Source organism: Culicoides brevitarsis, chromosome 1, assembly GCF_036172545.1.
Source record: "Culicoides brevitarsis isolate CSIRO-B50_1 chromosome 1, AGI_CSIRO_Cbre_v1, whole genome shotgun sequence".
Lineage (NCBI taxonomy): Eukaryota > Metazoa > Arthropoda > Insecta > Diptera > Ceratopogonidae > Culicoides > Culicoides brevitarsis.
The window spans coordinates 17,887,043-17,910,193 of record NC_087085.1 but is presented as its reverse complement, the minus strand read 5'-3'; the positions used below and the strand labels follow the sequence as shown (position 1 = coordinate 17,910,193).

Here is a 23,151-nt window from a genome sequence, read left to right as displayed (position 1 = left end):
TATATGGCCAAATTGGACAAACTAAACAAAGTAGTATTGGTAGAAATTTCAGGAAATTCATGATTTATGCACTGCATAAATTTTCACTAAACGATGATGATCTTTGAATAAAAATATTTTGACTTATACAAAATTTAAAATGGATTTAAAATTACTTACTTGTAAAAATTTATTGAAGTATTGACTTACACTTTTTAATGTATATTTGAAATATTTTCAGTAATTAAGTTACTATGATCAGGTTATCTTACGACTGAAAACGCACAGAGAAAAAGCAAGCTTTATAACGGGCCAAAATCTTTTTTTATTAATAAAAATTCTTTCACTTGTAAAGTAAGGTTCTTAAGTGTCGATGTATTGTTGTTTGTTGACGATTTTTAATATTTTTGTTATTATTTTTTTAAGTCGAACAGATGTTTTCGTGTGCTATTATTTGCATTTTTTTCTCTTTCCGTCTTTATTTAAGTTTTCGTGTACTTTGACCAATATATAAGACTCGTTTCAGATGGATAAGTTGTTGTTAATGTTCCAATCATCATTCTAGAATTTTTTTCAAATATGTTCATTTCATGCTTCATGACATTAAATCTATTTGTTGTGAAAATTGCAAAGCAAAATGGATTTCAAATTTTAAAAAAAACCTTTGAATTCAACAGAAACGTATAAAAAAAGCATCATGGTAATTGACATCTTTGGATGCAGAAAGTACAACACCTTTCTAATAATAATTAAAGTTCTTGATAGAAAATAGAACATTATTGGAACATTTTTAATTAAAAGGTTTATGCTTTTTTTTTTAACAAACGATGATGTTATACACAAAAAATAAAAAATGATAGTATTTTTTAAATTTTATTCATTTATTTCTTTTCAAAAAACTTCAATTTGGAAAAAAAAATTATAATAAAAATGATGAACAAAAAAAACTAAGCATTAGATAAGGCTTAGAAAAAAATTTCATTAATTAAACAATTTTTGTGCTACTGTTTAGACGCTTTTAGAGAAAAAGGAAATTTTATAAGCAAACAAAATTTACAACATTAAGACAAACTACAGCTTTTACTTTACACTTAAACCTTGATGGTACTTCCGTCGGCGGCATAGTCACCACGACATCATTATTCAAATTTGAAGTATATTTAAATTTCTTTACTCCACAATAATTTTGTGGTATCACAACAGCTGGAACAAGTTTAAGAGGTTGAGAAATTGTAAGACGATCACCGATGCAGTTTGCTGATTCAGTAAAATCAATATCACACTCCAATTCCAAGTTGTGCCCGGAAGGTGGATGAAGGGTCCACGAACAGCTGTGATCGCCTTTATAAAACAAAGGATGCCATGGACTCCATATAGCATACTCTAGTCCTTTGTTAATATTTACTTCGACGTTACAACTCTGTGTAGATGCTACTAAACAAAGTAGTATTGATAGAAATATCAAGAAATTCATAATGACTACAATAAGCTCAGCTGTATCAGCTTAAAATAGTTTAAAAACCTAAAAAATTCAATGTAAAAATTTAAATTAGTTGATCTTTAAAGTATCGTTTTAAAAATATAAAATTAATTTAAAAATCCTTACTTTTTAAAATAAAGTCAATTAAGCGACAATTAAAGTCACACTTTATAATTAGAATATTTTTGGTAACCAAGTTACTATGTTCACGATTATCTTTCGACTAAAGATTCAAAGAGATGAAGCGAGCTTTATATCGAGCCAACATCTTTTTTCATCATATTTCAAATTCCTTTACTGATAAAATACGATTCCTATCCGTCCATGTATTATTGCTAATTGACGTTAAATTTTAAATATTTTGGTTGTTATCATTGACGTTGAACAAGTGTTTTTGTGTCTATATTTGTTTGGCTTTAAAACAAAGAATTTTGTTTTTTTACGGTTTTTTTTGCTCTTTTGATCGTGTTCTTCTCATGAACGCTTAAATTTTCTCGTACTTAAAATTTAAAACTTTATGTTACTTCAAATAATCAGGATTATTGTTTTTTTTTTGTACTCACTCAACTTTAAAACAAAATTTATTTTAGAATATGTTTGTTAAATAATTTTAAATGTTGCAATAAGTCGCATCTGGTGTTGCTTCAGTAATCCATCCAAGATATTCCGTGACACGAACATTTACACCAGGAGAAATTCCTCCGCATCCATCACCACGACTTATGATGCCAACAAGATAATTTTGCATATTATTTGCATCTTCATAAGTCAATGGACCGCCATTATCATATTGACAGGTATCTTTTCCATATGCGAATGTGCAAAGATCATTTTTAGAAACATTCGTTACACGCGTTGCACATTGGTCGTTAGAAATGACATTAAGATCTACTTTTTGGAGTTTATCGAATAGTACACCGCTAAATTCACCTGTTCCCCATCCAGTTGCAGTTACTTTGTCACCAGCAAAAGTTTTGGATTCCTCCGCATATTTGAAAGGGAGACAAACGACACTAACACCTTCATTGAATTGAATTTCTTCAGTTGTTTTGAGAATTGCAATGTCGTTAAGTATTTCACCAATTTTGGCATATTTGAAATTCGGATGTAAAATCTTTTGTTGAACGCGATAAGCCCGAGTGTAGGGAGTCTCTTTATCAGTACTAAGATCATCATCTCCTACTACCACTGCCAAATCCTCAGTACAGTAAGGAATGACACAATGACCAGCTGTTAGTAAATATTTCTGGTTAATCAAAGAAGCTCCACAGTACAAATATTTTGATTCGGCATGAACCACTCCTGCCATCCATGGAAATTCATTTGGGGACGTTGACATTCCTCCAACAATTCTTCCTACTCGTTTTTGACCGCACTGACAATTTCCATTAGAAATAGCATCTTGCTGCCAGGTTAGACGTACCACACATAGAATTATTAATAAAAATATCAAGCTACTTTTCATAACTGCAAGTTGTGTCAGTTCAGCTGTCATTTGACTTTTAAAGTTCATTAAAGGAAAAAATAGCTTTTATATCTAGAAATTCAATGGAAAAATTTTAATTTTAGCTGCAATATTCATTAATTGATAAATTACATTGAAATAAATGAATACATTTGCTTAAATTTGTGCCAAAGCATCAACAAAGTTGAGCTAATAATTACAGTGAAAATTCTATCATAGGGCAATTCTGAGTTAGGGCATATTCTCTAATAGGGCACATCGATATTCTATGGAATTTCAATCAAAATCTCAAATTTTGGGTTTATTTTAACTATTTTCAATGGAAAAAAGTTTCAAATTGTCTAAAATATGATAATTAAGGAAGAAAAAATTTCAAAAAGTTGAAAATTTAAAAAAATTCAAAGAAATTCTTCATTTTGAATTTTCTCAATAAATTTCCAAATTTTTGAATAATTTTTGACCAAAACAGTAAACATTTAGCTTAATGATCAAAAATATTTATAAATCCATAATTTTTTACAAATTTTCTCTGAAAAATGAATGAATTTCTGAATATTGATATGCCCTTGAATTTTGGGTGCCCTATGATAGAATTTTCACTGTATTTTAGAAAAATTACTTTTTTGATTTATTTATCGTTCGATTTTCAAAAACTTGGTTAAAAAAAATAAATCTCTTATTGAATTGTCGATTCAATAATTGGTTGAGTTCTGCTAATTCTCTCAATGAAGAGGAGTTTTGTGATGCTTTATTATTTGTTACAATACGTCACTTCTCTTGTAGCGTCGACAATCCATCCAAGATAGTCTGTGATGCGAACATTTATACTAGGCGCCTTTGTTGCACACGCTGAACCACGACTTACGATACCAACAAGATAATGTCGCACATTCTCCGGATCTTCATAAGTTACGGGGCCGCCAGAATCGAATTGGCAAGTATCTTTGCCAAGTGTGAATGTACAAAGATCATTTTTGGAAACATTCATCGATCGCGCATTACATTCCTCGTTTGTGATAACATCGAGATCTACTTTCATGAGTTTATCGGATTTTTTGCCACTAAATTCGAGAGTTCCCCATCCAGTAGCTGTTACTTTGTCACCAGCGAAATTTTTGGATTGCTCTTCGTATTTGAAAGGAAGACAAACGATACCAACTCCTTCGTTTAGCTGGACTTCTTCGGTCGTTTTGAGGATTGCAATGTCATTTTCCTTACCCGCTTTGTATCCTGGATGCAAAATAATTTGTTGAACACGATAAAGACGAGAATAAGGCGTATCTTGGCCTGTGGAGACATCATCATCACCTACAAGTACTACGAGATCTCGAATACGATGGCGAACAACACAATGACCTGCTGTAAGTAAATACTTTGTGTTAATTAACGTAGCTCCACAAAAAACTTCACGTGCCATTGAGAGATCAATTAATCCTGCCATCCATGGAAATTCATTGACTTGTGTTGGCATTCCTCCAACAATTCTTCCAAACGGCTTTCGACCACATTGGCAAAAATCACTCATGGCTTGCATGGAACAGAAGAAATTTCCTCCGACACTTTTTTCCATCGACGTGAATTTCATCGCTAGTACATTACTCGAAGTAAGATGATTAAATTCTCCTTTTCCACAAATCCTCCGGGCATCAAGCATATCAGGACGGCCTCGTTGCGAAATTTCAATGCGATCACCGAGACAATTTGGCGACGCGGGAATATTCACACTGAAACAATCCAAATGTAAATTGTAGCCGGCAGGTGCTCTCGCGATCCACGAACACGTCATATTACGCGGATACATCTTGTCATAACCCGGTGAGAAAATTTCGTAATCTCTCGTTACATCGACATCCTGGTAGTAGTCACACTGCTGCTGCTGCTGCCAATGTGGACGCACTAGACAAAGAAGTATTGTCAAAATTGTCAGGAAATTCATCGTGACTACTAATTACACCGACGAGCTGAATTTCATTTGTGTCAGTCACTGTTGGCCAACATTTGACTTTTAAATCCGAGCCGAAAAAAAAGAACTTTAACAAAAGACGTGCACGAACAACAAAAAATACTACAAATTACAAAACAATCAAAATTAAAGTAAATTTAGGTGAATGCCGTTGGTAATTAATGAAATATAGCACTGGCTACGAAGCTCATTAGAAATTCAAATTAAACTTTATTGTGCACAGTTTTTTATGGACAATTGAAGAACCCATTGAACGTGTGAATTTGTGATAAATTTATCATTTATTGCCGGAATTGTCGCTCAGTTTACCTGCGTTTTTTGTTTTAAGGAAAGTTCAACTTGGGCGATCATCATTTAGGTAGCTCGACATTCCGATGATTAAAAAGTATTTAAAAAATTTACATGCGAACAGGTGTCACTAAAATTCATCAATCTGAACAATTCACTTTTTTTGCTGTGTTTTATTTTTTTCTTTCTCCGCATTATACCTGAGTGTCAAGAGATACATAATGCATTTAGTGCGAAAGTTTATGATTTTTCGCAGTTTAAGTCGTAAATTATAAACATTCAATTAATGATTATGTCAAAATTTATGCGGTATGTTGGCATATAACTTCAAATATTTTAAATTTATTTATTTATTGAAATGTTAGCTATTTAGGGCTGTTCGTTTCGAACATTTTTATTGCGCAGTGATTACATTTTAACGGAAAAATACAGGGTGAGATGGGGCCAAATCATAACTCAAAATTCAAATGCGTGGCGCATACAGAAAAATGAAAAGTTCTCGGGATTTTTTTCATGGATGTGTTAGAGAATTTAGTTAACTTTAATTTGGCGCTTAGAAAACTCAATTATATCCATTATTAAGAAAGTTATGATCGTTTTAGTAAAAAAAGTCATATTTATGAATGTGCCCCAACCGTGGGGTGCATTCATAAGTCCCTATGACACAATCCTAAATAACTGTTATTCATATGGAAGTCAGTTTTTTTTAAATGTATTATTGATCTACGATTCTCAGCAGACTTTTTCGTGATAATTTTTTCTTCACATCATTTTCCATTAGCTCATTTTATAGCAAAGACGTATCAGTCATACGTTTATGAGTGAAAATGGATTTTAGCCCTTTTTTTGGCATCTAAGTCTACTTTTCGCAAATTTTTTTTATTGAAAATAGTATTTCTCAAAAAAACTAATAAAATCATAAAAAAAAATTTTTGGATTTATGAACATCGCTATACTGTGATATGTATGTTATGAAGTAGCCCCAAAACGTAAATTGATACAAAGCTCTGTGTATCTCAAGATGCTTGAATATTTTTCAAAATTTTTTTTGGTGAATTTCTGAAAGACACTTTGTACTAACTATCTAAAATGACATTTTAAATTTATTCATATTTTTTATTGAAGTTTTAACTAGTTTTATCACTTCATAAAAATTTACTTTGAGGTCCGAAAAACAATTTTTCTCGATTTTCTCCGAAATGACAGAATATATCAAAAAAGTGTCTTCTGTGTATTTAAAGTACGTGAAAAACTGCACCTTTCGTAGAACAACATTTTTTGATTCGCCCTTTGTAAATAGGCGAAAAAGCAATTTATGAAGTAGCCCCAGTTATGATTTGGCCCCACTTCCCCCTAAGCATCTGACCTGCTCTATCCCAATTTCATGTATGCATTTATGTGATTTATCACATTATTTTAAATTGCATGCATTTATGCGATCTGGCACATTGCGATAAAACAGTCATTTTCGAACATTTTTTGAAATTTTCTCAATGTATCTGAAAGAACTCGTCTTTCTGCACATTTTCTCATTTTTAACTCAATTTGCCCAAAAAGTGCATTTGTGCGATTTATCACATTAGCCCTTCATTTAGGTAGCACGACATTCCGATGATTAAAAAGTATTTAAAAAATTTACATGCGAACAGGTGTCACTAAAATTCATCAATCTGAACAATTCACTTTTTTTTCTTTCTTTCTTTCTCCGCATCTACCTGAGTGTCAAGAGATACATGTGTTTTAGTTAAAGTTTATGATTTTTCGCAGTTTAAGTCGTAAATTATACACATTCAATTAATGATTATGTCAAATTTATGCGGTATGTTGGAGATGAACCGCATATTTTAAATTTATTTATTTATTGAAATGTTAGCTATTTAGGGCTGTGTTTGAACATTTTTATTGCGCAGTGATTAGGAATAACGGGAAGTACAGTGTGTTGGAAGAAAATTTTAATCATTTTAAATTATTTTTTAAAATTAGTGGACCCGTAAGCTTCGTTCTACCTTTCAACTGAAACTGAATTCAACTGAAACTGAAAGCTTATAAGACTAGGTGTAATATAAGGCTTTTTAAAAAACGAGAGGCACAAAAGATCGACTCAGTTCAAAAACAATATCTGTGCTCTTCGGGGACTAGGATGGTCTTCATACTGCTTGTCCAACTACAATGCAAGGTTGGCTCTCATAAACTTGCCCTCTTTGGGAGATCGTAGGACACTGGCTGAAGTAATGTTCGCTTTTAACTTGTTAACCGAGAACATTAAGTGTCCTGGGCTCCGAGCCAAAATGATACGCCATCAACCGACAAGAAACTTGAGACACGATTTCTTCTTTAAGCTGAGGCTTTGCGAAAATGAGTTTGCTATATTAGAGATTTTTATAGATGTGCTTTGTCCTTTTATCGTTTTAGTGGCTTGTACACGAATGAAATATCTGCTGTAAATTTTAAGAAATATGTATTGTTAGAATTAAGAAATAGCCATTAAGATGAAAATCAAAGCCAATGGCTGATGTTACTTGATTTGTCGAAATAAATGAAATGAATTTTAAAGTTAAGCGTAAATTAAATATCAGTAATATTTTAATTTTTTCATTAAACTTAATTTTCATATGACATTTTTGGATTTTTGGTTTAAAAATTTTACAAAAATTAACTTATTTTTTTTAATTTTAAAAAATTTAAGAAAATTTTTTAAGTATGACTTCAAAAAAATCATTATTGAAATGTTTGAAAAATCTAATATTTTCAAACCTTTTATTGAACATTTACCTTTTACCTTTTACAATACTAAAAATAAGTATTGCTTTTGTTAAAACTAATTCAGTAATTGATATTTTTCTCAGCAACTTATAAATAAAGATCAGATATTTTTTTTATTCAAAACGCACTGTTCAAATTATGCTGAATTATACTATTTATGAATAAATCAATGTTAAATTTATCTTATATAATTATGCGTCGATTATGAATGACTAATGTTTATTACGCCTTGAGCCATTATTTGCGCACACACATTTTTTTCTAACCTCCAGCGCCGAACGCAAAAAAAATCAAACGGTAAAAACTAAAATACGCACAACAAGATCATGTCAACAAACTGATTTTAAAAAAAGCTTCCATATGACGAAAAAAATTGGAGCAGGTTTCTAATGAATGTTTTTATGTTTATGCAAATTTTACACTTCACGATCGAAATCGGATATCGCCATGGGATGTGGGTTGACAGACACCGTGTGATTGATTTTCTTTACAATGTAACGGATTTTTTTAAAATGCAAATGCACGCATTGAGGAAGCAACAACAACAACAAAAACTCATTGGCATGAATACAACTTAATTGTTGTTTGAGTTTTTGTGAATGAACTTGCTCAAGGCCCTTTTGGTTAAAAATAAATAAATCGATTTGGCGATAAAGGTCAATGTCGTCAAACATAATAAATAAAAAAATATTACAATAGACATAAAAATTTGCATGCGGCTTTGAAAGCTTTGATGATATTGAGACGAAACTCTTCTAGAAATTGAGATTTTAACATGTGAACATTTTAAAGTTGCGTCAAAGCCGTTACCGTTACGAAAGATTAGAACGTTGTACGATTACAATCAAGAAAAACCGGCTTGCAATGCAACGAACTCAAATTATGCTAGCAAGAATGTCCAAGGACGTGCACGTTTTTACAGTTGTGCAAGATCAATCATACTCCGGATCAGCAAGTGATCTGCTCGTGCTGTGATGAAGTTATAAAAATTGCATTTCTCGCATTATCTTTATTGCCTATCACTATAACTACTAATTTCTTCATCATTATTGTCATTTGTTTGCTATTCAATTGCATTTTATTTGAATTTTATTGGATTTAAAGCTTCATAAAACCAGTAATAAAATGTGTGATTCGCACATTAAGAAACCTCAATGGGTTTTCGCTAGTATCAAATTGCCGATTAAACGCTTATAAAAACAGTAGCTTGGTGTTATTTAATCTCGCGAGTCGTTGTGACAGAGGTGAAAAGTGCGCGGTTGCATCAATGCGCGTGTCTAAGCGAACTTATGCTTCAACGACTTAAATGGAATAAGTGGGCATTGCATGTAACTTTTTAATGCAACTTTGACTTCATTGAATCTAAAGAATCAGTAAATATTTATTTTTCTTCAGCAATAGTTTTTTTTTTCAAATTACCTAAAGTATTAATTTTTTTAAAAAGTTTTCTATTAATAGAAAAATTTTACATATTGGAAAAGAAGAATTTTTTTACGAAAAAAATTTTTTTGCCCAATTTTTACGAAAAATTTTGAAGAGATTTTTGAAGCAAAATGCAAGTTAAAGCGTTACAAAATTTTTATATGATTTTTTTTATATATTACTTTAAGGCCATTTATATAATTATATACACTTTATGTCGCCCTCCCTCCGATTTTGCCGAAAAAATTCAGGGGGAAAAATAAAAATAATAAAAAAAAGGAAAATTTTTGACATTTTTTGGTACTTTTTGATTAAAAAACGATAATAATGTCCAGTAAATATTAAAATTATATTAAATATGAACTTAACTTGCTTTAAAAACGCATTATCTATCGAAAATTTGATGAAAAAATTTTTGAGTCACGTGACCAAATTTTTTTATTTTTTCTTAAATTTTTTTTTTTGTGAAATTTTATTAAAGTTTTGACTTAAAAACTTAAAATAATAAAAGTAAAAATTATTTTAATGTCTTCAATCAACGATTAACGTTCAAAAACGTCAAAAAAGTGGTAAAAAAATTATTATTTTTTTTTCTCCCCCCCTCCTTCATAAAAATCCACATGCGACATAAAGTGAATTAATTAAATTTAATGGCCTAAGTTCAAATTTTAATATGAAATCATTCAACTGAAATTTTTAAAGATGTTTAAGTAAAATATTTTCTGTGAATCATCGAGTTTTTTTTTATATTTTTAACAATAATTTTATCAAGCTGAGTAAATATTTTAAAATAAAATAAAATAGCTTCTGTGAAATATTTACTTCAAGTGTTCAAGACTTAACAAGAAATGCGAATTAATTGCAAAAAAACAAGATTTCATCAGAACTTAAATTTTTTTGAGCAAAAAGTTCAAAGAACTTTGTTTTAAGAATTTTTAAGTCTCAATTAGACTCTAACGTAAGAACTACCGAGATTTAATTCAATTACCTTCATTCGCTTTGTTGAATAAAACCTTTGCATGTCTCGGCATTAACATATTTACGTAAAATCTTATTTTTTTTTTCTATAGAGACGAACCCATGCGAATTAATTTGCAAAACAAATGTTCCCGTTGATTCATTGCCTTTTAATTGTTTCTTTACAATATGTTTTTTTTTTGTATTTGTTAAATTTATATATTTACACTTTCACGTCAACACCTTGTCATCTTCTTTGTTATTTTTCGCATAATTCATTATCGAATGAGAAACAAAACTAAAAAAAATTGGTTTCATCTTAAAAAAAAATAAAACTTTTACTTTTATAAAGTAACAAGATGAGTAATTGAATTTCTCGAAAAAATTGTCAAATATTTACATTGACGTCATTCGTCTTTTAAAGCAGAATTAATTTTGTTCAAGAGATTTCTTTTTTTTTATGAGAAATTCCAAAAATGTAACTCATAAATCTGAAAACAATAAATGTTTGGGATTAATGAACAACAATCAGGAACTGCACGAAAGAAAGTTTTGCAAGTGGGTAGAATTCAATTCTGCAAAACGAATTTGACGCCTAAAAATGAAACCACGATGACTTTGACACAGATTTAAAAAAATAATGCGGATTTAGTCTGTTGAGTTGATTTGCATAAAAATGTTAACTGAACTATTTTTTTTAAATTAAAACAAAAATTATTGTTGTCGGATGTCTTGTTTTTATGAACATTTGAAATAATTGACGTACACGGAAATCATGACTCAACTCTTATTCTCGCATATTTTCGTTGATCCAATCGATGAAGAAGGAAACTTTGGTGAAGGCTGTTGGAGCATTGGGAGATCCGCATGGCAACAATGGGACCCAAGCAGCAACTCCGATCAAGTCTGGTTCGCCATCGGCTTTGTATTGAACTAAGGGACCACCGCTGTCGCCAGAGCAGGCGCCTCCATTTCCGAGCAAAGGACCGGTACAAATGAATGTTGGATGCATCGGCGATAAGCCTAAGCCATTCATGACTGCTTCACAAACGTCGTATGGAATAAGTGGCAAGTCGGATGTCTGATAAGGATGAAAGATAAGATTTTTTTAATTAATCAGGGCTCAAAAACTTAATAAATAGTTTTGACTTAAGCTTAAGTCAATTGACTTAATTTACAATTTTAGTAAAAATTTTTCAATAAAAATTATAACTTTTTAAAATTATTCGAAAATAAAAAAAAATAAATGACTTATTTAAGTTGAAGCTTAAGCTTAAGCTTAAGTTTCTATCCCTTTCCGGGGCCAAATTTCATTCTTTTGAAAAGCTTAATCTTAAAGTAAAAATTCTTTAAAGATTGAAAAATTAGTTTTTCCAAATTTTAAAATGTCCCCTCTATGGACAAAACCGGGAAAGGGATAAGATTTTAGAAAATTTTTGAAATTTTTTTTTTAAATTTGGTTGGAATCAAAAAATTTATTGACTTAAGGCTTATTCTGGTTTATTCGTTTACTTAAGAATAAAAATTTTTTCACTTAAACTTAAGTTTAATTTTAAGTTCTAAAAGCCTTTTGAGCTTAAGTTTAGTCAATATTTCTCAGCTTTAGGCTTGAAAACTTTTTGACTTAAACATAAATTCAATTAAAAGAATATTTTGACTTAAGCTTAAGTTGAACTTAAAAAACAACTTAATTAATTAAGTAATACCAAAGTCAATTTTTTTAGTTTTTCATCCAAAAAGGGGCCTAAAATTTAATATTTTGAAAAAAAATTTGAAATAAAATCTTAATAAAGTTTTTTTTTTAAATTTGACTTAAGCAAATTTTAAATGACTTAAGCTTAAGTCAAATTTTGTTCAAATTTTGTCTCAAAAAATTGTAGTTTTGAACTTATTTCATATAATTTACCTGCAAAATAGGCGGAAGAATCGACGTCAAATTCGTCGAAATGCTTCCCCAGCCAAAAAGTTTCGAGTCACCTTCTTGCGTTTCATTGGCACCCGGCAAACGAATCGTTTTAATATTTTCCGTGAATTCAAATGGTTTCACGACCTTCACAAGAGCAATGTCATAAGGCTCATCATCACGCGTAACATATCTCTCATGCACGATAATCTTCTCCAACTTGCGACTTTGACCATTTTCCTCTTCCTCAGTCAAGCGCAAATCGTGTCTGCCCGCAAAAAGTTCCAACCACGAGTTTTCCGGAACATTGACGACACAATGGGCAGCAGTCAAGACCCAATTTTCGTTTAAAATGCTTCCGCCGCAACGATGACGAGTTTTCTTCGTGAGTCCATCGCGACTTGCAAGTTGCATTGAAACGATAAAAGGAGCAGAATGAGGTTCCGCATCATGTCCATTAATGACACGATTATTATCGATGGGGGTTGCGTAACATTGAAACGCGAAAATAAGAGCTACTAAAGCTAAAATTGACTTCATTTTACGATAGAATGCTTTGAACTGACTTGATTGGGAAATTTTCATTGATTTTTATTATCAAACAGTCGATAACCGATAAGATTATCAAAGCGTCGAATGATTAAAATGCTCTTGTTAATGTATGAAACCCTAGTTGATGAACAAACAAAAGTCACTAATAATTAATTATTAATCACTTTATCTGATAATCTCACGGAATCTTTGATGAAAAAGACTATGAAAAAAAATTTTTGTATAACAATTTGTAGTTAACACCATCGCAGCGTTGTGCGTTAGTCACCTTGATCGTAGCAATGATTTTATTAAAGCGACTCTCTTTTCATTTCTTCGGTGGCATGGCATTTCATTCAACAAAAATCGGCTGTATAACAGTTTTGTCTGCTGCATGTCTGCCCGAATACTTGATTCATACCGCATGCAAGCAACATAGATCGCGTACTGTTATTTTCTTGTTTTTCTCGCGCGCGTTACAAGAAGTTGCCGTAGCGTACGTTACATTCATACAATTTTTTTTTGTAAGTTGATGGGCTTCAACAAAACTTATTTAGTAGAGTTTAGTTGTTCGCGAGAGTTTAACGTGAGCGAATCGACTTAAATCTTGAAGCGCGCAGTGGATTTAAACAAGCAAATAAAAAAAATAGAAAAAATTATAAAATAAATAATTTTAAATAAATATTAATAAAATTACAAAAAATTGTAAGAAATAAATATTTACAAATAATAAAAATATTTTTGCAAATATTAATATTTAAAATAAAGTTACATTGAAGAAGTGTTCAAATAAATCAATAAAAAAATTACCATCTAAAAATATTCAAACAAAAAAAAAATAAATGTAAAAAAATTCAAGTGCGAGCAAATAAGATGTTAAAATAATTTTCAAGTCAATCTTCAACGTCACAAAAATATTTATTTCCAGGTGAATTTAAATTAAAATAAAATATGTGTCAGTGAGACATTTAAATGCATAACAAAAAAGTTTTAATGATAACCATACATAAAAATTTGCATAATCAATGAAAATTCCATAGGAATCATGTAACAGTAACATATATGCAAGCAGCAATTTAAACACGCGTTATACATATAAATTAAAAAATTTGAAGTGATAAAAATAATATTATTTAAAAAAAAAATAAAAAAATAAATGAATGAATTTTAGGTGTTAATTTAAAAAAAAAATATTCAGGAAAAAAATTTTTTTGGAGGTCGTTGTTCTTCGATATTTATTTGTTTAGTTGTCTAGACTTAAAAAAATAAATAAATTAAATTAAATAATAAATAAATAAAATAAACAAATAAAATCATTAAAAAAATATTAAAAAAAAATATTTATGGATTTTTTTATAAATAAAATAATTTTATAAATAAAAAAATATTTTTAAAAAATAAATAAAAAATAAATTTATTGCAAAAAATAATCTCTTAAAAATATATTTTTGGATTATTTTATAAAAAAGTAAATAAATTTATTATAAAAAATTATTTTTTAAAAAATAATTCATTTTTTTTTATTTTTTTTTTTTAATATTTTTTTAAATTTTAATATTTTTCAAATTTTTTTTTTTAAATATTTGTAAAAAATATTAAATTTTTAAAATATTAAGACAAGAAAACATATTTCACTTGCAACTTTAGTGACAAATTTCATTAAAAAATTAATTATAATTATTTGTCAAGATTTATCTGATTTTTGCATCACTGCAACGTAGAAAACCGTGAAAACACGAAAAATAATGAAACTTTTGAATGAAAAATTTCATGTTTAAATTGAAGCAATGCACAAAATAATTATTATAATGAAATGATATGAATGCACTCAGGTAAAAGCTGGCTGTGTTCACTTCAGTGTTAAATAGAGTTGTCTGTTTCCTCTTGCACTGCCATATACAAAAAATGCACATTGTTGCATCCATTTGGCCATCGGACATGTGTGTTGATAAATTATATTTTAAATGCAATTCCGAGAGTTTGTTTTTTTAATCATAATGATTTTAATGATGATGAGCATCATCATAATACCTTTTTTTCCGATGATTTGAGTTTATATTTTATTTGTAATATTAATGGGATAATTATGCTGCAGTAGTTGTGAGTAGCTCAAGTGTTAAATAATTGATTATAATGCGAGTTTTATGCAAACATTTGATTAAAATTCGTTTATTTGGTGCAACAATGTTACTCGGTTCCCTTTTCGCCCATCGAGAATGGCGATTTTTTGTTTGTTCGCAGCCAGTAAACTTGTCGTTCGGTGACTGGAACAATTTTTGGTGGGTTTCCTCCGAGCATTCTTCGTCTTTCATCGACATGAGAACATCCCTCATCCGTGATTTCAGCTCGTGAATTGCAATGAACTCCAATAAATCCGTCATTTTCGGCATACATCGACTCCGCAAAGTAATATAAAGACCGTGAATGGGAACAAGTTCCTGTAACATCAATTTTCAAGCAGCCAGGCTGTGATCGACCGTTGTTTGGATAAAAATCCACATGTCCCAAGGGGAAATCCGTTCCCAATCGACCGCCACAAGTGTGAATGACTTCCACGTATTTCGCGTCTTCGGGTGTCAAACGATCTGTTGAGTTCTGGAAGAATAACGGACCAGCAGGATCAACTCCGTAAATCGCTGTTAACTGTCCTTTCAAGTATTTTCCGGTATATCCAACGATTTGTCCGCCCAAACTGAATCCAATAATGCGAAAACTGTCCAAACTCGCACCTCCTTCACGCACCAAAAACTCGATGAATTTTCCCATGACAATTCCCGTTCCGTTTGCGCGATTTCTTGCCGCGATGTAGTTCACGGTATAGCCTTTGGACCAATCGACAGCGAAAAAGTTGACATCGCCATTGTCTAAATACGCGTCTTTTACAAGATGCATGGCGCCTCCATCGATGCCGTCATCACCCCAACCATGAACAAAAAGACGGCTTTCCAAAGAACTATCGAACGATGATGACTTCAAGGAATCTGCGTTGTCAATTTCAATTAATTCTGGTTCGCGTCCATTTTTGTTCGTATATAAACGGAAGCCAACGTCTTTGTAAGGATCGTACTTCAAAGGCTCCGTTTCAATTTGATTAATTTCATTTTCATGAACTAAATAAAATTTTCCGTCGATCGTTGGAATCCAATGATATCCAGCGGGAGCTTCTTTCAGAGCGAAACAGTGAGAAAATGCCAACAAAGCAAAAATCAAAAGTTTCATAATGGGTTTATTTGTGTCGCGATCAAAATTTAAAATAAACTAAATGCGCTTTGAAACAAATCTTGATTATTTATAACAGAATTTTATCATTTGCGGGTTTTTATCAATTGATTTAAATTTAAAAAAAAATCATTGTTTTTGAATGAAAAAGCTGATAAGATAAGAAGATATTTAATCTTATCCGAATCTTATCGCTCATCAGATGAATTAAACAATTGAAATATTTAATAAAAAAAAAATAATTTTATTCAAAATATGTCCCGTACTTTTTTTACTGATGCTTTATGAAAAATTATAAATTTTGGTCAACAATTTTTTTTTTATTTTCATTTTTTTTTTTTCAATATAATAGTTTTTCAATCTTTTGTGATAAATTTTTATTTATGAATAATTTTTCATGATATAATTTTTCTAAAAGTTTAACAAAAACACAAAATATCAAAAAAAAAATCTCAAAATATCGACTTAAAGAAATTTAGAATAAAAATTTCTTCAGTTCTACAAATTCTTTCTATTTAAATTTTGAAATAATTTAATTTAACGAAAAGATTGGAAATTATTTAATTAAAATAAAAAATAAATAAAAATTATTTTTTTTTAATAAAATGTTTAAAAATATCTAAAATTTTTTAAAATAATTTTTTTAGTTCATTTCAAAAAAAAATTGCAGTTGAATCAAAGTTACAACTTTATGAGAAAAATTGAGTAAAATGCATTTTTAAATAAATTTCTTATTTACAATTATTTTTATAAAATTTAAAGTTCACCTTTTTGATATCTCTTTGATATCTTTAAATTTTATATTTTTTAGAGTATCTCGATAAAACAAAGAAAAAATTTTCTTATTTTTTTTTAATTACCGTTAAAAATTAATATTTTTCAATTTTGTGTAACTCGTTGTTAAATTTGCATGATTTTTTTTCATAAAACACTTTTCAAATTTTTAAAAAATTATAGAATTTAAAAAATTTATTATTTTTTTTTTAATTAAAAAAAAAAAAATTAAAAATTTAAAAAATTAAAATATCTATTATTTTTTTTTTATTTTCATGACTCTCCAGAATTTTTTAAAAATATTTTTTTTTGTTTTTTTCGAATTTTTTTAACAGCATTAAATCAATCATCACAATTTTGACGATACGCGACAAGATCAGTCACTCAGATAAAATTCATTTCATGAATGACTGTTAAATTTTATCTTGCAAATCATGCAAATATCGTCCACGTGCCACACAAGCGCGCTCTTGCATCACAATTTACTGCCTTTCTTTTGTGCATTCCATTCACAAAGACCCTGACAGTAACCCGAGAAGAATTTTTATGTTGCATACAGTTTTTTTTCGCCGCGCTGCTACTTTTCTTCACGTCATCGCCAGCAATGCCAATAAATCGCGTAACTGCACTTGTAAATAAATTACAACGTGGAAAATGAATGTTTCCATTTTTTGTGATATTTAACTTCTTCTTTCACTTTTTTTTTTGCTGCTGTTGCTGTGTGTGAACAAGGCAGTTTTGAACGGCAGACAGTCAGTCAGTCCATCAGTGGATCAGTAGTGTGTAGAGGAAAGAAAAATTGTTCAATCCAGTTTTTTCGCTCTTTTATAACTCATGCGACGGTACAAGCACTTGTTGCTAAAGTTTTCCATTTATAACAGTCCATAAATAGTTGAGCCGGTTTTTCCTCTATTTTTTGTGTGTTTCACGTTGTGAGGCTTATTAACGATGAACGGCGCTCATTATTATCATCAATTTCATTCAAGATGAACTTTATTAACGCAGACGTGCAATTTTAGTCAGCGTGAGAGATTTAAAAAAAAATAACAAAAAAATATGACACAAGTTGGTATATCGATTACAAAACTATAACCAGACTAAAAATTTTGTTATTTCCGTATGTGAGATGCGTGTTTTATCCGTAGACACACACAGAAACTAACCAGATTAATGGACATGCACAACTTTCCAAATGACTAATAAATATTAAATTTTTATTTCTTGTCAACAATATCATTTTATATAAAATGCACAACAAATGTCCGTATGCTATTTTTTAATGATATGAAGTAGATTAAATTTTTTTTTGCAAGAAATTAGTTACAAAATATCACAATAACGTAGAATATTGTATATGATGTGAGAAAAAACTGCAGCAGACAGTGTAATTGATAGTTTATGCAAAAAATTTGTTATTATTACGTCTAGCTGATAATTATTGTTTTTTTTTTCGTTGAAATTCTTCGGTTTTATGAAGAATCACGATTATTCACGCCTTCTGGAACGCAACTTGACCGAGTAACTGACATAATTTACATACATGCTTTGCATTAGACCGCCCTAATTTATTAGCAATAACATGCTCACACGACCGAAAAGAGATAATTGAATTATAATAGTATTAATATAATAATAGATTCATAACAAAAAACATTGTAAAACAATAATTTTTATTAACGTTTTTCTCTTCATCGCGATTTTGTTGCAAACATTGCGAAAAAGTAAAATAAATAAATAGTAAATAAATTGTTTTTTATCAGGGATGAAAAAAATATTAAAATTATTATTTTTTCAACTTGAATTATTACATTTTTTAATTTTAATAAAATTAATTAAATTTAAAAAAAATAAATTAAATTAAATTTAAATTTTATTTAATTAATAAATTAAAAAATTTATTTATTTATTTTAAATTTTATTTTTTTTAAATTTATTTTTATTTTTTAATTCATTTATTATTTTATTAATTTTGTTGAATTAATGAATCAAAAAATAATTTGTTTCAAATAGTCGATTGATGAATTCAGCTGAATAAAATGTTAGAAAATCTATTTTATGAAAAAAAATGATTTTTGGAGTCCAATTTCATTTTACTTAAACATTTATTTTTAACATATTTTCAAAATTTTGAAAAATATATTTAATATTTTTTTACAAGTTTTATAAAATTTTAAAAACTCTTGTATTTTTTTAGTTTGTACTAAAATTATTAAAATTTAAAATATTTAAATCTAAACTCTGCTAAAATGATAAAAATTTAACAAAAAATATGTAAAAATGTTTGTCTAATTTTTCAAAGTAATTTAAGATTTTCGAAAAATTTTAAAAATTTGAAGTTATTATCCTTGTTTTTAGTAAAAGCTTAAGAGGAAAAAAAAAATTAAATAATTTTTCTAAAATTAATTTTCTAAAAAAAAATATTTTAAAAATTTTAAGTCATTTTTCCATAATTATTTTTTTGAAAAAATATTTAATGTTAATGATCAATTTTAATTTTTTTGTTACTGATATTTTTATTTTAATATGTATTTAATTTTATTAAATTTTTTAATTTTAATTATAAAACATAATTAATTTTAATTACATTCTCTTAAACATGATTTTTAATAAATATTTTTTCGATCCCTGCCTTATCATAACAAAATATAATAACAATAAATATAAAATAATGTAAACTAAATATTTATTTATTAACGCAGACTCTGTTTGCTTACCTCTTTCATGCATCTTGTACCAAATGTCTAAAAATGGTAAATTGATATATTTATTTATTATTATTATTATTTGTTTTCACCCGCATACCCGTGCAACATACATACATAAATTTTTAATAATGTTGATTATTTGTATTTTCACTTAGATAGTGGTAAAAATTTGTATTGTTTTAAAATAAAATAGTTTTCGTTATTAAAAATAAAGCCCTGCGGTGATCTACTGATCATTTCTCACACACACAAGTTTCTTTGACACATTTCCCTGGCAGCCTGGCAGTAATAAAATGCGTTAATTACATTGTGTAACAATAATTAGTCGCGACAACCATAGAAAATGCCCAGTTTCCTTTTTTATAATGAATTCAAAAAAAAACGTGATTGCTTTCTTTGCAAAATGCAAAAGAAAAATAAACGAATCAGAAGTACTCATGTTGACTGCAAATTGAACAACGACGACAACTAACTCATGCATTACAAAAAAAAAGTAAACATTTAAAGTTCATTTATCATATTTCTCGTGTTTTTACAAATTAAAATATAACTCTTGGTATGTCTCGAGTGGTTGTGTGGAAAAATACTTAAAATAATATCCGCATATTATTAATTGTGAGTTATGTTCAAAAAATGCAATAAGAGGCAATCACCTGCTGTATTCAGTCACAAACAAAAAAAAAATAAAAATATTTGAAAATAATAAAAATAAAAAAAGCGATGCACCGTCCCACTTTGTCGTAGGCGCGTAATTGTGGTAAATTAAAAGCAATTTTAACTGTAATAGACGCTTTTGAAAATAAATAAACAAAAAGATTAAAACAAGTTTAATGTACAGATGTGTTAAAAAAGATAAAAGAAGTTACTTAGTTAATTATAATTTTTTGTCATCATTATTTTAAATGTATTGTGTTAAAACATGAAAAGATTACTTTGTTGCTTTTCTTTTTATTTAATTTTAAATTATTTTTTGGATTTATTTTTGTGTCAGCTTAAATATTTTTTTCTTTAATAAATTTAAATTAAAAAAATTAAAAGATTAAAAAAAATATTAAATTAAAATTTATACACGTTTTTTTTGAAAAATCAAATAAAATCAAGGAAGTTCAATTAATCGATAAAAAAATAAATGTAAGAAAAATTATTTTATTTATTATTAAATTTATGCATCATGTATGTATAAAAAAAAACTTGAACTAGTTTGCAAAGAAAAATATTCAATCTCAATGATTTTTAATGTTATTTTTCATAAATTTTCAATATTTAGTGATATAATATCATTAATTCATTAAGTTTTGTATACAAAGTGAGCAAATAAACAAAAAAATATTGATATTGTATTAAATTACAGATGCATATTATATTATTATTATTATCAATTTAAAATAATAATAATAATATAACACTACGTGATGTTACACCATTCATTCATACAACACACCGCAATGTATATTATTAACATATTTACATGCAATTTCTTTTCACTTTGAAAAAACACAACGAATGACACAAACAAAGTGTATTGATTTCATTTGGCTCCCCATTTAATGATGAATATTAATTTCGTGTAGTTTAATAGAGAAAAGTAACGGAGAAAATTATTAACCGGAATCATATAACTTTTGTGCGTGACACAAATGCGTTTACTAAAAAAAATACGCACAGTTTAATTTTAATAAATAAGTATTAAAAGTTATTTGTCACGAGCATCGTCTCACCATTCCACACCGACAATTATGTAAATAAGTTAATTATGTTGAAAGATAACAATTTTCAAACAATTTTTTAATGTTTGAATCATCATTCATCGATGATGAGATTAAATCGTAACTGCGGTCCATTTGAAAAAAAAATAATAATAAAAAAAAATTAATTGGAGAAATGTTTATCACATAAGTTGCCGCCCGCCCGGTACATCATAAGGGCCACCAACCTTTCAATTTGGGTGTGAATAATTATTGTCATCATCATTAATTTCATCATGATACATGTGTATAATTTTATTTGTATCCAAACATTTTTTTTTTTGAATTTCAACAAATATTTACATTATCACTAAAAAAATAATTTAAACGTTTAACTCAATTGTTTGTTAAGTAATTTCGAGTACGTAATAATTTTTTTTTCGGGTACATAATTTATGTTAATAAAAGACGTGCTACACCCAAGTGTCTGTGTATGTGCGAAGAAAGTGAATGCTTCTTATTATTCTTCTTCTTCATTAACTTAATGAAAAAAAAAAATTAAAATGAAACTGCACGACCGGAATTATTAAATTATTATTAAGTCATTGTAAGAGCTATTATGTGGATGTTATTGAGTATATTATTATTGCTTCAGTAGTGCGTGCTCGACAAAAACCACAAACGACTTATGAATGAAATGAAGTAATAATATGTATAAATATTGACGATCATGAATGAATAAGATCAGTTTTTATGTTGTCTTGCAAAATGCAACCTATTAACATACTGACAAGATGGGAAGAGTTATTTAGAATGTCCGAAAATTGAGTAAAAATATGATTTTTTCTAACTTCATTGAATTATTTTTTTAAATAAAAATTCAATATTTCGATTAGGCCGCTTCAAATGAAAATTTTATCAAAATTTTATCAATTTTTGAGCGTTAAATAATATTTTTGATGTTTTTTTTTACTTTTCACTTTGAAATTTGCTTATTTAAAATAGATTTCATATTAAAATTTTAAGAAAAAAAATAATAAAAAATAACTGTCAAAAAATTTTGAAAAAAAAAAATTAATAATTTTATGAAAAATATTTTTAAAGAAAATTTATGATAAAATATGATTTTCAAAACAAAAATTACAATAAGTTGAAAATTTTTCAAAAATTTTATGGAAATTTTCTTGAAAAATTATGAAAATACACCCAAAAACGGTAATTTTTAGTTAAATTTTTAAATTTTTTTTATTTTGCTCAAATTATTTTTTGCTAAAATTAAGAAAAAAATTTAAAAAAAAAAAAATACTTTAAAGAAAATTTTTGAACATTAATTATTTTTCATATGTAGACGTTAATTAAAAATAATCATAAAAACTGATTTTTTTTTAAATTAATTTTTCAAAGAAAGAAAGTAGAAAAACAATCAAATTAATTTATTTAAATTTTAAAATCATTTTTGAAAAAATTTTAATTATTAAAAATATATTTAAAAATTTGAAAAATAACTCAAATAAAATTTGGAAATTAATTTTTAATATTTATAAATTAAATTAATAATTCCTTACAAATTTAATTTTTGATGAAAAAAAAATTTTTTAAATGAAAAATTGGGAATAAAAAATTAAAAAAAAATAATTAATTTAAATTAAAGTAAACTAAATAGTAATCAAATAAAAATTGTTACAAGATTTTGCTTACTGAAATAAAATTTTCGTTAAAAAAAATTAAAATAATTTTATTTAATTAATGTCTAAAATTATTTGAAAATTAATAATTTATAAAAAAAAAAAATTTAAAAAAATAATTTAATTAATAAAAATTTTAAATTGAATAAAATTAAAAATGCAATGATTTTCGGACATTCAAAATAATTTTTCCCATCACATAATTCGTTATTGCTTCCTTTCTTCTCTCTGTTGTCTCGTCTGTCTGTCTTTCTTTCTTTCTCGCTTTAATGAATTACATTTTCATTCATAACCAATTACAATTTATCAGTACATGAATATCTTGTAACACA

General features: G+C 27.8%; 2 protein-coding genes across 2 annotated transcripts; both read right to left on the bottom strand.

Moving 5' to 3' along the window:
* Positions 1-11,031: 11,031 nt before the first annotated feature.
* On the bottom strand, positions 11,032-12,764 carry LOC134836943 (lectizyme-like). Its single transcript, XM_063852231.1, has 2 exons — positions 12,224-12,764; positions 11,032-11,398 (listed from the first exon to the last, which is right to left on the bottom strand). The coding sequence occupies exons 1-2, from the start codon at positions 12,758-12,760 to the stop codon at positions 11,105-11,107; spliced, it is 831 nt and encodes a 276-aa protein (XP_063708301.1). The 5' UTR covers positions 12,761-12,764; the 3' UTR covers positions 11,032-11,104.
* Positions 12,765-14,938: 2,174 nt separating this feature from the next.
* On the bottom strand, positions 14,939-15,980 carry LOC134837380 (pancreatic lipase-related protein 2-like). The gene has a single exon (XM_063852750.1). It carries the CDS (start codon positions 15,968-15,970, stop codon positions 14,939-14,941), a length of 1,032 nt encoding a protein of 343 aa, XP_063708820.1. The 5' UTR covers positions 15,971-15,980.
* Between the last annotated feature and the right edge of the window lie 7,171 nt (positions 15,981-23,151).

Excerpts from the sequence above, each read along its gene's own strand:
- LOC134836943 (XM_063852231.1), bottom strand. The coding sequence starts at position 12,760 with ATGAAGTCAATTTTAGCTTTAGTAGCTCTTATTTTCGCGTTTCAATGT. Across the intron at positions 11,399-12,223 it reads TTCTTCCGCCTATTTTGCAG|ACATCCGACTTGCCACTTAT; the intron begins GTAAATTATATG and ends CATCCTTATCAG.
- LOC134837380 (XM_063852750.1), bottom strand. The coding sequence starts at position 15,970 with ATGAAACTTTTGATTTTTGCTTTGTTGGCATTTTCTCACTGTTTCGCT.